This window comes from Gymnodraco acuticeps, unplaced genomic scaffold (genome assembly GCF_902827175.1).
Source record: "Gymnodraco acuticeps unplaced genomic scaffold, fGymAcu1.1, whole genome shotgun sequence".
NCBI lineage: Eukaryota > Metazoa > Chordata > Actinopteri > Perciformes > Bathydraconidae > Gymnodraco > Gymnodraco acuticeps.
The window spans coordinates 1,681,751-1,698,574 of record NW_022990559.1 but is presented as its reverse complement, the minus strand read 5'-3'; the positions used below and the strand labels follow the sequence as shown (position 1 = coordinate 1,698,574).

The 16,824-nt window shown below is 40.0% G+C and overlaps 1 protein-coding gene across 1 annotated transcript in view; it reads left to right on the top strand.

Annotated features, from left to right (window-relative positions):
* The window catches only part of fstl5 (follistatin-like 5), a 200,649-nt gene extending 193,052 nt beyond the window's left edge, over nt 1-7,597 (top strand). Inside the window, exon 16 of the mRNA XM_034227644.1 lies at nt 5,351-7,597. Within this exon, the coding sequence (XP_034083535.1) occupies nt 5,351-6,053 (703 nt within the window). The 3' untranslated portion in view covers nt 6,054-7,597. The remainder of the gene's footprint in view (nt 1-5,350) is intronic.
* Nucleotides 7,598-16,824: the final 9,227 nt, after the last annotated feature.

Here is a 16,824-nt window from a genome sequence, read left to right as displayed (position 1 = left end):
TATATTCATTGAGAGTAATATGCCAAATTAAACGAGATTCTTCAAGTTTAGTGGAACGCCATATCCTTTCAAGTTGTCTCGACTTTTGCTTTATTTTGCGGGTTTCGGCATTATGCCATGGAGCTAATCTATGTTGTTTTATTTTCTTCTTTTTCAAAGGAGCAACAGAATCTAATTTTATTCGCAGCGCATCTGTAGCACTATCAACAACATGATCAATTTGGGGTGGTGTACATTTTGTATAAGTTTCCTCCCCTACATGCAGACATGCTATCGAGTTAAGTATTGGTGGAATCTCTTCCTTAAATTTGGCTATAGCACTAACAGATAGGTTTCTGCTGCAGGAGCTTTTGACTAATGCTTTGTAGTCTCGTAACAGTACTTCAAAAGTTACTAAGAAATGGTCGGATAAAGCAGGATTATGCGGTTCGACTAATAGTTGCTCAATTTCAATACCATAAGTCAGAACAAGGTCGAGAGTGTGATTATAGCAGTGGGTTGGTTTATTTACACTCTGACAAAAACCAACAGAATCTAATATAGAGTTAAATGCAACAGTAAGGCTATTTTTATCATCGTCAACATGAATATTAAAGTCACCTACGATAATTACTTTATCTGTTTTAAGAACCAAAGTTGATAAAAACTCAGAGAATTCAGATAGGAATTCTGAATAAGGACCTGGTGCACGGTACACTGTACCAAATAAGATTGGCTGCAAAGTTTTCCAGGTCGGATGCGTAAGACTAAAAACGAGACTTTCAAAGGAGGTATCATTTAATGTTGGTTTAGTATTGATAAGTAAACTTGAGTCAAAGATTGCTGCAACTCCACCTCCTCGGCCCGTGCCTCGGGCAATATGAGTATTGATATGGCTGGGTGGAGTGGCCTCATTTATGCTGACATATTCTTCATGTCTCAACCAAGTTTCAGTGAGACAGCATATATCAATATTATAATCTGATATTAAATAATTTACCAATATTGCTTTAGATGCTAGAGATCTTATGTTTAAGAGACCACATTTAATATTCCTGTTTTGTTGCACTGTAGTAGTTGTTACATTTACTTTTATTAGGTTATTATGTAAGACACCTCTATTAGGTTTTACCTTAACTTGTCCTTGGGCAGACCACACACCGCTTGAATCACCTCCTCAGTGCTGATGCTGAGGTTTGTTGGCATATGGTTAGAGGCAGGTTCTTTTCCCAATAAAAGTAATTCTATATGTCATTAGTGCACTTAGTCTTGCATTAATTATTTATGTTTATTGCCCCAATTATAAAGCTATGTTTCCACAAGGGGACAGTGGGCACTTTTCCTCCTCTGACATTTCAGTTAATCGAGCACAGACATGCTGCTGAGGTCGTCTCACTCAGGTTAAACTTGGACAGTAAAGTCGGTCCCTAACGTTAGACTGAGAGTCCAGGAACAAGCAGGAGGTCTGCAGGACTTCCGGATGTTAACGTTCCCCTGGTGAGGGTCCAGGGTGGTGTGGGGGGTTTTCTGCCTCGACTGTAATCAGACCCAGTGAGACCTGCAGGAAACAAAACCGTGGTGTTTGGAAACGGCCATCTTTACCGACTAGTTGCTCATCATTTTCTAAACTCTTAGAAAATATATTTTAACTGCCAGGTCCATTCAAATAAGTTTAAGTGGCAACATGTAAATCACAATACCTAAATAAATACTTTTACATTGTTTGAATGTTTTGCATCTTACATTGGTCCGCTCATTGCCTGGTAGATGATGTATTCACCTTTACAAGCATGAAGACCAAATAGCAACTTAAACTGATATTAGTTCATTTTGTCACAGAAGTGTTTGTATTTATTTTACAGAAAATAACAAATTATTACGTTTAGTAGTTTAGTCAGAAAACTGGAAACATTGCCATTGTAACCTTTCAAAAGTTTGACCGTATACATTCTAAAGATATTCATTTTACAGCAAATTCTCATTATTTGGAAGCTATTAAATTGTAAAAAATGAAAAAAAAATACTGACAGTTGGCCCAAAAATTACAAAAACATCCTACACCAAGTAATGTAGTTCACACATTACACTAGTCCTGCAATATGCACAGCTTTATGAAGTGTTTCTTCATAAAGTACATCAAACGGTTTATTTGGCCCGTACTTCAGAGGGATGTTTTCTTGGATTGTGTCAAAGTTATAGAAACGTTTCCACCTCATGTCCAGTGATGGTTTATTCTGACTAACTTGGGTCTCTATTCATGATGTGATTCGCTGCATTATGCTGAGGCAGATGGAGGAAGCACATTTAGTTTAGAGTTGGCTCTGCATGTTCCAATGTTGTTACAAACTCATCATTTAGACTTGTTTACACGGTGACATAATCTGTATATTTACTCTGAACATTCAAAAGTATACAGCTGAAGTACACATAGAGCTTTAGATCAATGTGTGCATGAATGTTGTTGTTTTGCAGAAACTTGAAGCTGAAATGTCCTGCCCCGTGGGCCAGATTTGTATATTTCCGGGTCTTGTACCCAGACAGCCATTTGTCTGTTGGCAGGAATGCAGCATTGATTAGGCGATTTAGCAACATGAGCAGAGTGTGAGCAGCAGACATATATTCAGCAACTTCCGGGGATTCCCTCAGCAGCAACTATAAAGCAAGCAGGAACTTCTGGGGGCTGTCATTCATTAAATCATCGACCTACATTACATGTCATTTTTTTATTGAACTCGGCATGTCAGCAGAAAACCCTGTTGTTTATTATTTGTACTCGCTGTACAGCACCCTGCAGCTGGATGCACCTTTCCTCCGCCTGCCTCACGACACAACAAGTCGGGGGAGATGTTGATTCGTTGTTTTTCTCCAGCTGAACAAGAATAGCTGTGTTACCGATATTTGTAACTATGCAGCAGTTATCGTTCTATTCCCTGTGTATTCATTTAAACCTCAGGAGCTGTAACTGGACTGCAGACCAAAGTGTTGAGACCCAGTCACTTCGTAAAGTGAAAATATTGTCATGAAGATGTGTCTTTAGTTAAACGTAGCCCTGTTGTCAGAGCAGGGGGAATCTTTCATGTATTAATCATCGGCACAAAAGACAAACAGCAGCTGTCAGTTTGCTGAGAGCAATCTGTGTCTGCCAACCAAGCAACCCAGCTGTGAGTGAGGCCAAACAATGTCTGATTATTAATTTACAATACATGAAAACACATCCTGCTGCTGGTGAAAATAATATTTTCATAGCAGGATCAATGCAGCATTGACCTTTAACTTCCTGCCCATTGATCTGTCACAACAGATTAAATCCAATCCAAGGCAAAGCTTTCTCAGCAGAGTTTGACGGAGCGGGAATATTGGTCTTTAAATCAACAGTGGAGGAAAAATATGTCAGGTTTAAACTGGACAGGACATTTGAAAGTGTTTGTCTTTTGGAGCTTTTTATAATGATAAAGGTGGGGTAAACTACAATCAAGAACCTGATAAGTGTCAGAGCGCTTGTGTTTGGATGTATTCGAACTGACAGATAACAGTCACATAAAGCCAATTTGGTTGGTTTTCACATAAAGCCAAGACATACAACCTCCTCATTGTTAAATGTTCTATGTCATTCACAGCATTATTAAAGCGGCACACACAGCCTAGCTATATAAGATAGGGGAGTCATGTAGAAAAGCAGAACCCACAACCCTGGATTCTCCCACAGGTTTGCACCGTTAGCTAAAAGCAAATCATCAATTATAGTTTCCTATTTTAAATGTCTTCATTAAGTTCAATTTCTTAAGTGTAAACAAAGGAGAAATATTCCAATACTGTTCAAACAAGCTCACTATATTTTATAGCAGATGTTTGTGGGAAATCACAGAACTACTGTAACTGCAAGAAATCCTAACACACTTTTTGACATGCCAGAAACCCACCAGATAGTGCAAGGACAACAATTCTTAGAAAGGGAAAAGACATTTGGAATACAATTTGGACGTAATCCGAAAAACTTCTACCTGGCATCACACCATTTTAAAGATCACCTTTATATTCTCCTCATTTTTGTCTGAATCAGCTCAGTGCTGCCTCCTGTCTGGACCCAGTGGTCAGAACGATCTCTGGATTTGTATTACATGTCATTTGTTAGACGCTTTTATCCAAAGCGACTTACGTACATTCAGTACTGTGGACAATCCCCACAGGAGCAATTTGGGGTGAAGTGTCTTGCCCAGGGACACAACAACATGCTGACGCAGTGGGACTCGAACTTGCTACCCTGTGATTCGAAGTCCAGAAAACTACCCACTGAGCCACAGCCTCCCATATCAATGGTTCCCTCCGCGGGGATAATAATGTGGCTTTCAAGCAGCCATTTTCTGTTCGTAGGTACAGACAGCTTGGTCTTCAAATGGCATAAAAAATTATGAATGACGGCAAGATTGAAGTGGCTGTCAGCATCGATCAGTTGGTATTCACATTTAATTGAGGCCTGTCAGCTCCTTGCATATTACCCGTCTACTTGTTCAGCTGTTAAAAGATAATGTGCCATTAGGATTCTTTGGGTTTTTCTAATGAATAGTTTTCCCACTGATCCATGCCACATATAAAACTGCAATAATTCTATTAGAGGGGAAAGTGTAGATGATGCTGGGCTGTCAATGTGAAGATTGAAAGGGACCACTGCTATTAGTTTAATGGATCTCTCAGATAACTCTTGGATTTTTCCCTTAACATGTCTTTAAAGAAGGTTTGCCAGTCCAACAATACCAAGTGAAAGTTATAGGTAATTCAAGTTGATGTGTGGATTTATTTTTAAGCAAAATACATCACTACTTTTTTTTCTGGCACATTCCTGACTTATAAGTGGATGTTCTAACACAATGCATGATTGCTTTAACTTTAACTTTGGCATCTTGTCTAAGAAGAGTGTTGTTGCACACAATTAAAATGTATTTTAGTTCAATGTGTTTCTTGTTAAGTGTGGCTGTCTTTTAATTGTTAGATTCTCTTAAACACTTCAGCCAAGGTAAGATTTAAGAGGTAAAATGTTTCCCATTGTACTGTCTTTGTTAAGAATGTTAAGCATGCTAGGTAGCACTAAACGGAGATGATGGGATGGCGGTATTTTACTCATTAAATGATCAGATATGTTAACCATATAACATTGGATATTAAGGATCATTCTCATGGATCTCTTCACAAAGTTTGATGGCTCTCGATCCAATATATGTTGGACTTGTTCTGGACTAAAGAGGTAATTCAACCGATTGCCATCTCTAGAGCCATGATGTTAACATGGCCGAAAATCTGTCACAATTTCGCCTTCACAAGAAGTCAAAATGTGATATTGATTAAATAATTGTCTCTGTTTTTCTTTTGTCTACAGATATGGCCTCATCCTTCACAGAAATGAGCCTGTCCTCCACAAGATCGACCTGGAGACGATGTCCTATGTGAAAAACATCAGCCTACGGGAGTTCAACTGCATCCCCAAGTCCGTAGCCTACACACACCTCGGCGGTTATTACTTCGTCAACTGCAGGCCCGACTCCACCGGCGCCTCGCAGCCGCAGCTCATCGTGGACAGTGTGACGGACAGCTTGATCGGACAGAACGGAGACGTCACCGGCACGCCGTACGTGTCTCCGGACGGCCACTACCTGGTGACCGTGGACGACAGCGACGGCCTGATGAGGATCCAGGTGGTCTCTGAGCGCGGAGAGATCCAGGATCCCTTTGACATCCACACCAACCTCCACCTGTCCGACCTGGCCTTCCAGCGCTCCTTCACCGAGCTCCACCAGTACAACGTGTTCGGCAGCTCGGGACGCCAGACGGACGCTCTGTTCGTGGAGCTGAGCAGCGGCAAAGTGAAGATGATCAAGAGCCTGAAGGAGGCCACCAAGGTGTTCGAGTGGCCGTGGAGCGGCAGGAACAGGGTGATGGCCGGCAGCGGTCTGTTCGGACAGTACCTCATGACCCCCTCCCGAGACTCCCTCTTCGTTCTGGACGGACGGCTCAACAAGCTCAACTGCGAGATCACCGACGTCCCCAAAGGCAACGTGGTGGTGTGGGTCGGCGAGTCTTAGAACGCCCAATGAGCTTTGTTTCACTCAAAGGGTACTGTTGCACTGAATTCTGTTGCAGATGTTTTAATTGTTGGAACGTGATAATGGATACCACAGATTCAGAAACCAAATTGACGATTTGTATAAAAAGAAAATACACATGAGGGAGTAATTGATTGTTAATTTCTTAAAGCCAAGTTAATCATGGGTGGTTCACATTAAAGTCAACATAAAGATATTGCTGGTGATCTTTTTCAGGAAAATTGGTAAACATGTGCAACGTTGCATTATTATTCACAATTGGTTATATTTAGTGTGTGGGAATGCTGTAGATAATCTCTGAACAAAACTAATATCTATCTGAATTGGCAGAAATAGATATATATATATATGAACTGTGTATGTGCGAATTTACTCTTGTACTTTTAGTTTTCCCATCCCAACTTTTTCCTGTGCCTTCAAGGAAAATTCCCCTCCGTCAGAGGAATTAGCGTAATTATTCCCAGTGTGACTGCCGACTGCACCTCCTCCTTTGACCCTCCATTCGTGGTGAGCGTGGTTCCTCACAGACCCAGCGCTCTCGTCTCTCCGCCCGTCACTGATTCAGTCTAATTAAAACGAGCCCTCGCTGTGATCCTATCCCGTTTGAAGTGGAGGCCGAGTGGTCATTACGCTCTGTAACCTTTAATCCAAAATGTATAACCAGCGTTGGACGGTTCTGAATGATATCTTTATCGTTTTCCTTTTATTAGTCCAAAGCAGAAACATGAGAGTTGGTGGCAGTGTTAGTTTAATCGTACCAGCTTTATACACTCCACATTGTGAAACTAGGGATTTAGAGCACTAGTGTGTGGGAAGAAAATCATAACTTTAACATCTCTGGACCAAAAGAAAAGAAGATAGGAAAAGCATTTAGAGTGAGCTTTTGATGACATGCATTTGCAGAATGTTTCGATGTGAAGTAATGAGGGTGGGGTTGTATTTAAGTAGAGGGTCTTTGACAAACAACTCTTTCTGGAAGCTCCTGCTGTAGACACGTAGCCGAAGAGTGAAGCGGTTTCCTAGCTGGACACATTTCTATGCATTTTCACCCTAGCACTCTGACTCTGTGAATCACAATGGGCAACTGTATTCAGATTTAGTAAGGACTTTTGAGTTGTACAGATTATATAAAGACATTCCGTCTCTCCCGTTTAATCTTAACTCGTATATATTTTTATTTGATTTCCAACCTTTAAACCCGACTGTACTGTACTGCTGATGATGACCTCTGACCGTTTCTCTCTATTTATGTTCTGTACATAGCGGTGGACTGTGAGTCCATTACTTTCCCATTGTATGTACAGATTGACCCAGGTTCTGTTCATAATCAACACTCTCCTTTTTAAGAAATGAAAACACAACACACAGCTTTCATTATCTGCATCCTGTACGGGCACCTTGTGATCACTATCACCGCTTTCACCGCCACATAGCCATGTCTGTATGTTCCTTCATGTGATTGTTATTTATATAGAGAAAACACGCTTGTCATTTTACCCAACAATAAAAAATAGACCATGAAAGAAAGTGTGTTATTGTTTCTTATTTTCCTCATTACATCCTGGAACACAAATCACACATTGACACGTTTCCTTTAGGAGTTAAAACAGCCGGTTGCCAATTATTATGCTTCAAGAACAAGGTCAAGGCTCAGTTGTGCCTTCGGGTCTGTGTATCTTGCAGAGAGGCATGACGTATAATTATAATTAGCAAACAGAGAAAATACAATTGTTAAACATGAAGATCTCTAACCTTAATCACAAAGAAAGCAGGGCAGCATGGGTGATAGTAGCTTATCATTTTATGTCAAATATATTTAAATAATGTAGGAAAACCCTGAACTGTTGAGGATGCTTCTGAACCAAACTCAACAGCTCACCCACAAGTGATAAGTATTTAAGTTATTTAAACAGAATAACTCTCCAGCCTTTTGATCACTATAAGCGCTTTGCATTTTATTTTCATTTGTAGTTATACAAACATAATTAATAGGTTGTTAAAACATGACTTGTCACAAACACTTAGTATATTTAGTATATTAGTACACTAGGTCTTTAAAAAAAAGTCTAAGAAGTAGGCTAAGTCATACAAATATAATATATTATTTAAAATAAACAAGTGGCATAAAATGGACGGTATAGTATGTCACAAGAAATGTCAGAGTAAGTTATAAGAAACCATGTTATACTGTGAATTTTGTAATTAGGTCTTAGACCCTTCTTAAAAGGTAGTGTAGGTAAGAATGGAGAAACCAGCTCGAGTGCGCTAGAATTTGAAAGTACACAACCGGAAAAAAATCTGCCCCTTCCTTCAGACTTCCTTACAGAGCCCCTCCTCCAACACACACGAACGCGCACATGACCAATTAGGGCACGAGATAAGTTTGTGCACGAGATGGAAGGCTGACAGGCAGGTAGGCCATCCAGTTATTTTAGCCGGGCCGACTAAAATGATTGGTCGTGCTTTTTACAGCGCCACGGCTTCCACAGATGACATTTGTTCATGACATTTATTGTCAAAGCATTTAATATATTCATTGCTATCGGGATGTTAAGAGCATTCCATGGAATATAACAAAAAGTGTTTCTGAAGTGAATTACCTACCCCACCTTTAAGTCATAAAACAAATCATAGTAAAGTATTTCATAAGAGTATGGAACAGTGTAATATAAAGAAATCTGTCAAATATATACTAAACATAGTCAGCATAGTATTGTCATAACATCGAAAATGGTAAAATGTGTCATAAATTGATAGGCTAAAACAATAAATGAGTGTAAGTGAAGTATGTCATTACAATTTCCAAATATTATAGAATGTCATTACATATGAGTATGAATTAATGTGACTTTTTTAAGGACATTATTAGGACATGGGTTTCTATAAAAAAATAAAAGTAATAGGATAGTATGTCGTCATGATGACCGAAAGAACGAGATCGCGGGTGGCTGGCGTCTCCTATAGGGATAAGGGGAGAAGTTCAGTCATCCAGGAGGGACGCGGAGTTGAACCGCTCCTCCTTCGCGTTGAAAGGAGCCAGTTGTGGTGGTTCGGGCACCTACTGTAGTAAGGATGCCACCTGGGCACCTCCCTAGGGAGGTGTTCCAGGCACGTCCAGCTGGGAAGAGACCAAGGGGTAGACCTAGGACCAGGTGGAGGGATTATATCTCTTCGCTGGCCTGGGAGCGCCTTGGGATCCCCCAGTCAGAGCTGGTTGATGTGGCCAGGGAAAGGAAAGGTTGGGGCTCTCTGCTCGTTCTGCTACCCCCGCGACCCGACCACGGATAAGCGGGAGAAGATGGATGGATGGATGGATGTCATTGAACAAGTCATATTGAAGTATAAATAGTAGTGTGGAAGAGTTTAGTATGTCAAAAAGAATCACTGTAAAATAATTCATAAAGACAATTCTTTAAAAAAGTATAGTTTATGATATGTGGATAAAACTAAATTAAAGTATATTATATAAATGAAAAAAACAGTCATAGTAGGTCTATATGTTTTTTTATAACTTTTTTATTTTCGTATGAGATTTGTATTCATACTATATTATGGCTATTTATTTACATTTTTGATAACTTTTTTTGACATACTTTACTAGAAATATTATATAGTCAAAAATTCACAGTATAGGAGTCATAGCACAGTTGTAAGTCTATATCATGCATATGTATAATAACTATATGTAATTGTAAACTATGTCATACAAATATATTTTTTGGGGGGGTCTAAAATAATATCTGTGTACTGTGAGTCCCAGATATGTTTATCATATTTGACAGCAAAGAACTGACCAAACCAGTTTTTTCTTTAATGTTTCTCACTTTTCGTTTTTAAAAAGCATACCCAGTTCATTGACAAAGAGTTCAGATTCACAAGGAAACTTTCTTTAGCGCCTTCAGGGTCAGATGTGAACATTACAACATTTCAAAATAACTCATCTGTAAAATAATGTCACACATCCACTGCATGTTTACCAAATTCACAACCATGAAAGAACACATTCAGTGCCTCACCGATGGAAAGCCATTTTCTCTCAAGGATTCATGCTCAGGCAACATTGCTGTGCTGAAAACATTTCAACATGTTTCAGTCAATGACACTTTCAGACCGAGTGTTATTCTCCTCTCCGGGTTTATTCATCTTACAAAATATATGTGGCTGCAGGTTGTGTCAGGTGTTTTGGATAGAAGCATCCTCCAAACTGCACGAGGCTGAACACTTATTTTTGGATCCACGTGGAGAGATGCTTCCATGTGAACAACTCCAACAGATACACATTTTACACCGGTAATAAAAACCTGCTGCATTTACAATGTCCGACACTTTCCTCTGTATTTTGCCACCACTAAAGCCGCTCTATAGCTAGGTCGATTATTGTTTAATCTGACTCAATATCTTTCAGAAGTCACTAATTATAGCACCATTAGTCTGACCACCACCGGCATCTTTTGAAATGAATAGTGACATTAAAAGCCATGGAATTTGAAGAAGAAATGTGTTTAAAAAAGGGCAATATAAAGAAATTGCCCAGGTTGGTACGCTGTGTTGCTCTGGTATATATATATATATATATATATATATATATATGTAACAGTGTAAATAATGAATGTTTGTTTTATTAAATCCTGTTAAACTGGGACTACAGCCATAGTTTTGTTATTTTATTTTTATTTTGAAAAGCCGCAGCCGGAAGCTAGTGTTGCGCTGAATGTGGTGCATTTTGGGAATCCGTCAGTGTTAGAGGATTCTTAGCTTTGGGTGAGTTGTTGCTCTGTTCACTCAGTTGTAAATATAATAATAATTGTGATCTACGTGTACTATTCTGTGTATAATCCATCTGCATTTATTGGTTATATTTAATGTTTAGCTAAATATCTTTAGATTCCGTAGTGTATCACTTTTTAAAAGAATTGTACATAAACAGAGTGAGCCGTTTTCCAGCTAACTAGTTAGCCGCTAACGTCGTGGAGGATGTGGCATTTACATCACTGATGTGAAACTTTCCTTTGTAGAGCAACATCTCACTGTACTGTGGCTAAACTGTGGATCTGCGTGTCTATTCCATGGTTTGCAGTAGGGCTGTGCAATTAATCGTATTTCAATCGCGATTACGATTTTCGCTTGCAACGATTACGAAAACAACGTAATCGAAATAAAACGATTATTAGTTTTATTTTTTTTAAAACTTTTTTTTTGTTTTCAGTTGAATTATACTTAAAGTTCAGGGTAATCAACTCTTAAAAACATACGGTTCACTTTTTTTTTTTTCAATAAATGGATGTTTTCAAAGTAAATGGATAATCGTTTTTAATAATCGTGATATCAATTATTGACCAAAAATAATCGTGATAATGATTTTTGCCATAATCGCACAGCCCTAGTTTGCAGGTATGTTTATTTTGAGCTGTTAAATGTTTTATTGAATACTGTTCATCTAAGTAATTTGATTAATCTTTATTGTCACAATCAGGGATGCAAACTTGTCACCTTTCGGCGAAATTCGACGTTTTGAATCCAAAATAGGTCGTGTGTGTGATTCATGTAGATCTGCAATAAAAAAAAAGGTGGGGTATGGGGGGGGTCTGGGACCCGGAGTAATCTGCGGCCGCGATGATGGTCTAGCTTCAGCAGCTACATTACCTACGGGTGCGTTCGTTAATATTAACTGTGGTGCGGAGTCACTGTGGCACAGACTGGACCGCTGGTGAACGGCTGTTAGAACGGCTGTTAGAACGGGCCGTTCAGGTGTTCAGAGCAGGGCACACTGTCGGAGCGGCAGAGCGTGATGTGCACTGAAAAGGGTTTCTGTCGCAATATTATCGTTGAGCTGGCTAACTAGCATACATTGTCACTATCTGCTAACGTTAGCTTTAGCCTTCGTTTTCTAATAGTTTTTTTCATAGGCTATAAACAGAGGTGGTATAAGTATAGATCTAGTATGGAGTCAGATTTGGGTCAATATTCTAGCGCGTAAAACAAGCTACTCACGAGCGGAAAATGTGCTTTTACACGCGCATGAAATGACCCTCACGCGCAGATTAAACCCCCGCGAGCGGCTATGCGCTCGCTCGCGAGACAGCCCTCTTGCTCGCTCGTGGGAGTGTCAGCCTCACTCACTCGCGGAGTCTGTCTACGCGCGCGTGAAAAGTTTCTGACACTTTGGTGGCGGAGCAACTGGACTTTGATTGACAGCTGCCAGGAAGCCCGGAGTTGCCAGGTTTGATAAATGCCTGAACTACCAAGAGCCGAGGAGTGACAGCTGCAAGATCAGTTGGACGAGATTGAATGGTAAAGTTGTCCATAAAAAACTATTATTTTTCGTAAAGTGTACAGCTAATATATATATATGACCGAAAGAACGAGATCGCGGATACAAGCGGCCGAGATGGGTTTTCTCCGCAGGGATAAGGTGAGAAGTTATGTCATCCAGGAGGGACTCGGAGTTGAGCCGCTCCTCCTTCGCGTCGAAAGGAGCCAGTTGAGGTGGTTCGGGCACCTAGTTAGGATGCCACCTGGGCGCCTCCCTAGGGAGGTGTTCCAGGCACGTCCAGCTGGGAAGAGACCAAGGGGTAGACCTAGGGCTGGGCGATTTTTTCGGTTTTAACGATTAATTTGCATTTTTACTTTCCTACGGTTTTTTAAATGGCTGAACCGAAAAATCGCGATTTAAAAACATTTCTAGACTCCGCAGATTTGTTTTGCTTTAAGGGACTCCGTAGTAGCTTACTCTCTCACTTTCCAGAACGCGCACAAAACTCAGACACATTGCCTGTGACTACCCGATCTGCAGCTCTGTGTACACATATATCACTTAAATTATTCAATACATCCTTTGTACTGAAGTATTCAAGAGTAAATAAAGTTTAATATAAATGATTTGCTGTGGCCAATTGTTTTCATTGCATTTACAGACCCGTGTAAATCTCTGATACCACCCAATGAATGCATTGACTTGCTTGTAGAACCACGCTACACAAAACAGATAGCAACACCTATACAAACTATTTTTAAAAAAAAGGGGCTACTGTATCGACCTATATAAAGTATATACATTTTTTTATTTTTTCAAAATACCAAAAATATCTTGCATTTTAGCCATGCCTCATTTCGCTCCATTTGCTTTTTCCAGCGCTGTTTTTGCAGGGGGCTGATTCTGTGAGCTGCAGCTGACCACGCCCCCCTGCAGGAGAGGGGAGCGTGCTCTGAGATCAGCTGCTGGGCGGTCTGTAGAGGGGGAGGAAAAGAGATCTCCGTCCTCCGTGTTTTATTCTTATAGAAGTAAGAAGATAAATAATGGGGCAGAAACCCTCCTTTTTACGCAGCGGTCCAGACATAGACATCAAACGGCGACACATATTCAGTTGGCAGTTACTTTGGCATTAGGGCAGGGATATCTAGATACTTCCCAAGGTCTGACATCATGAAGTGTGCTACTTTTAAAGCAAGCAACGATGTTTTCAAATCTGTAATCAAAAAGCTCCTCAAAAACACTATCGAAGCAGTTCCTGCCGTTGCTACGTTAGTTCAAACAGTAACAGCGGACTACTTTTCTTAGCGGATGCATGTCAATTTAAATCAATACATAAAACTATTTTTTAAGTCAATAAAATCATTTTCTAAATCCATAAAAGCATTTCAATTAATATTAGGAGTCCTGTCATTACTTTGTTGAGAATGTGGCCATGTGTAATAAGCGGGATAATGTGCACATTGCATAATGTGCTTTCATGCCGATCTAGATCCCTCCGCAAAAAAAAAAACACGGCTCTTTGAGCCGTCTCGTTCGCGACCCACACATCACTACTGACAGTGTCGTCTACCTCCCAGTCAGAGCAGGACAAAATTGAAGCTGAGCTGTCATCCTATTTGTTGTCGTCTGAGACAGACCCTGATACAGACCCACTGCAGTGGTGGAAGCTACATGAAGCTAACTTCCCAAGACTGAGTAATCTGGCCAAGAAATATCTCTCCATTCCTGCCACCCTTCGGAGAGGGTTTTCAGTACGGGGGGTAACATTGTAACATGCCAAAGAGCATGCCTCAAGCCAGAGACAGTAGACAGGCTTGTCTTCCTCGCGAAAAACCTGTAGACAACTTCCTAGAAAGTTAAAGGGATGTTATTTTGTTTGAGGGTATTTTTTTATTATACATTTCATTATCATTATTTATTATTTGTTGTATTTCATTTTACAAGTTTTTTCAGGGATGGCCTAAAAGAGATTTTTTTTCAGTTTGATTTAAAAAAAATCTTTGCACATTAATGACAGCCAAGTGCCGTGGTGCTGTTTTTATTTTATTATTTTTATTCTTGAACAACTGATTTGTTCACATAGGCCTAGACTACTTGGTAATCTCATTTATTTGTATTGTGTTAATAAAGAAAATATGTATTTAAATGTTGCCTTGGTCTGGTTTGTTTAGAAAAAAACAGAAAAAAATCGAGGTTTAAATCGAAAATTGTCCATTAGTTAGAACAAATCGCGATTTTATTTTTAGGCCAAATCGCGTAGACCTAGGACCAGGTGGAGGGATTATATATCTTCGCTGGCCTGGGAGCGCCTTGGGATCCCCCAGTCAGAGCTGGTTGATGTCACCAGGGAAAAGAAAGTTTGGGGCTCTCTGCTGGAACTGCTACCCCTGCGACCCGACCACGGATAAGCGGGAGAAGATGGATGGATATATATATCAAATAATTTTATGAAATTAATTATATAAAAAAATGACACATTAATTCTAGGAGTGCAATACTTTTACAAACACTATAGTAATAATATGCATTCATTATGACAATATCATACTAGGAGTGTTCTATAGTGTGTTCAAAAAACAACTACAGAAACACTATATATTATACTATAGTAGTACTATTTAAAATAATATAGTCTTAATACGGAAACACCAACAAAAACACTGTAGGAGCCAATCAACTGTGGATATAAAGGTAGGAACCTATGTGTGTTGGGGAGAGGTTCCGCCGGAAGGCCCATACAGTTTTTGACCACACACACGGAGAGCACCACGGAGAACACACACGGAGAGCACACAAAAACACGGGATTACAAGCAAAGCAAAGGTATTGTGTAAACGATAATATCGTGTGGTGAATATGGCAACACATCCTCACTCCCAGGTCGGCCTATGTTGACGTTATGTTAAGTCCCCTGTCGGCTTTTTCCAACGCAAGGGGGGGGGCCTTAGCGTCCATTTTCAACGCAAGGGGGGGGCCCTTAGCGTCCATTTTCAGCTTTCCGGGATGTCAATATGCTTCTATGGACGCTCATGGAAGCACGGCATTCGTTTGTGTCGGCTGCCCTTAAAGGCAATGTGAGCGTCCATTCTCATTGGATAACGGAGAATTTTACACCCGGAAGTAAGTATTCCCCTTACTGTCGATTGATTTTACAGTGATATCTGCACTTCTCATCGACTAAAAAACACCAGATTATCCTTGTTAATTACACAACATTGATTGGTTTAAATTGTGTGCAATGCTTTTGTATTTTTCCCCTTCGATTCGGAGAAACAAATATGTTTTCGGAGTAAAGGATGGCAGAAGACACTACACTACCCATAATCCCCAGCTATCGTTTCACCCACCAAGCGGATCCTCAGAGGCTTAAAGCGTTGGCTTAGCCTCTACAAACACTATAGTAATACTTTTACAAACACTATAGTAATAATATGCATTCACTATGACAATATCATGCTATTAGGAGTGTTCTATAGTGTGTTTAAAAAACAACTACAGAAACACAATATATTATACTATTTATACTATTTTAAATAATATAGGAATACTACAAAGATCTAGATACATAGTATTACTATTGAAATATTATAGGGCTACTATGGCACTACAGAAAAAACTATAGTAATACAATAGCTGGTGAAAAATACTACAGAACACTACAAACTTACTATAGGACACTATACAACTCTTATAGTATACTATAGTTCATTTATAGTTCATTTCGTAAGGGAGGTGCATACAGCAGACAGTAGCTAGCAGTTTTCGACAGATACAGCCCACTCAAAAATAAATTGTTTTATATCAAATTAATTAATATATATATATATTAGCTGTACACTTTACGAATATAATAGTTTTTTATGGACAACTTTACCATTCAATCTCGTCCAACTGATCTTGCAGCTGTCACTCCTCGGCTCTTGATAGTTCAGGCATTTATCAAACCTGGCAACTCCGGGCTTCCTTGCAGCTGTCAATCAAAGTCCAGTGGCTCCGCCCCAAAGTGCCAGAAACTTTTCACGCGCGCGTAGACAGACTCCTCGAGCGAGTGAGGATGACACTCCCGCGAGCTATGGCGTTATATTTGTGCCTCTATCCTGAGCACGCAATGAAACATGTTGAGCATAGAAAATGTGATTGAGCGTGCACTTGAACATTTTTGAGCACAGATAAATCTATTTCTCTCATAAAACTCCTGCTCCGTGCGCAAGCAGACCGCTGTACGCGCTCTCTCTCCCCCGCTTGCTCGACCTCTCCAGCCTGTGTGCGCTCAGCTTTGCCTGCGCTCGCTCAAGTTGTCACAGCGTTACAAATGTGCCACAAAACCAACCAATCGGAGAACTCGAGAAGGTCAATTCTGATTGGCTGGTCGTCTCCAATCATATCTTCTATCTGAGATGAGAGAGGGATTTTCGGTTGCCATCAGGCTGTTGATGTTCTTATTACACATCCGTCGTTGACATTTACAGGACATGACAGACTCGAATGAAGAGAATA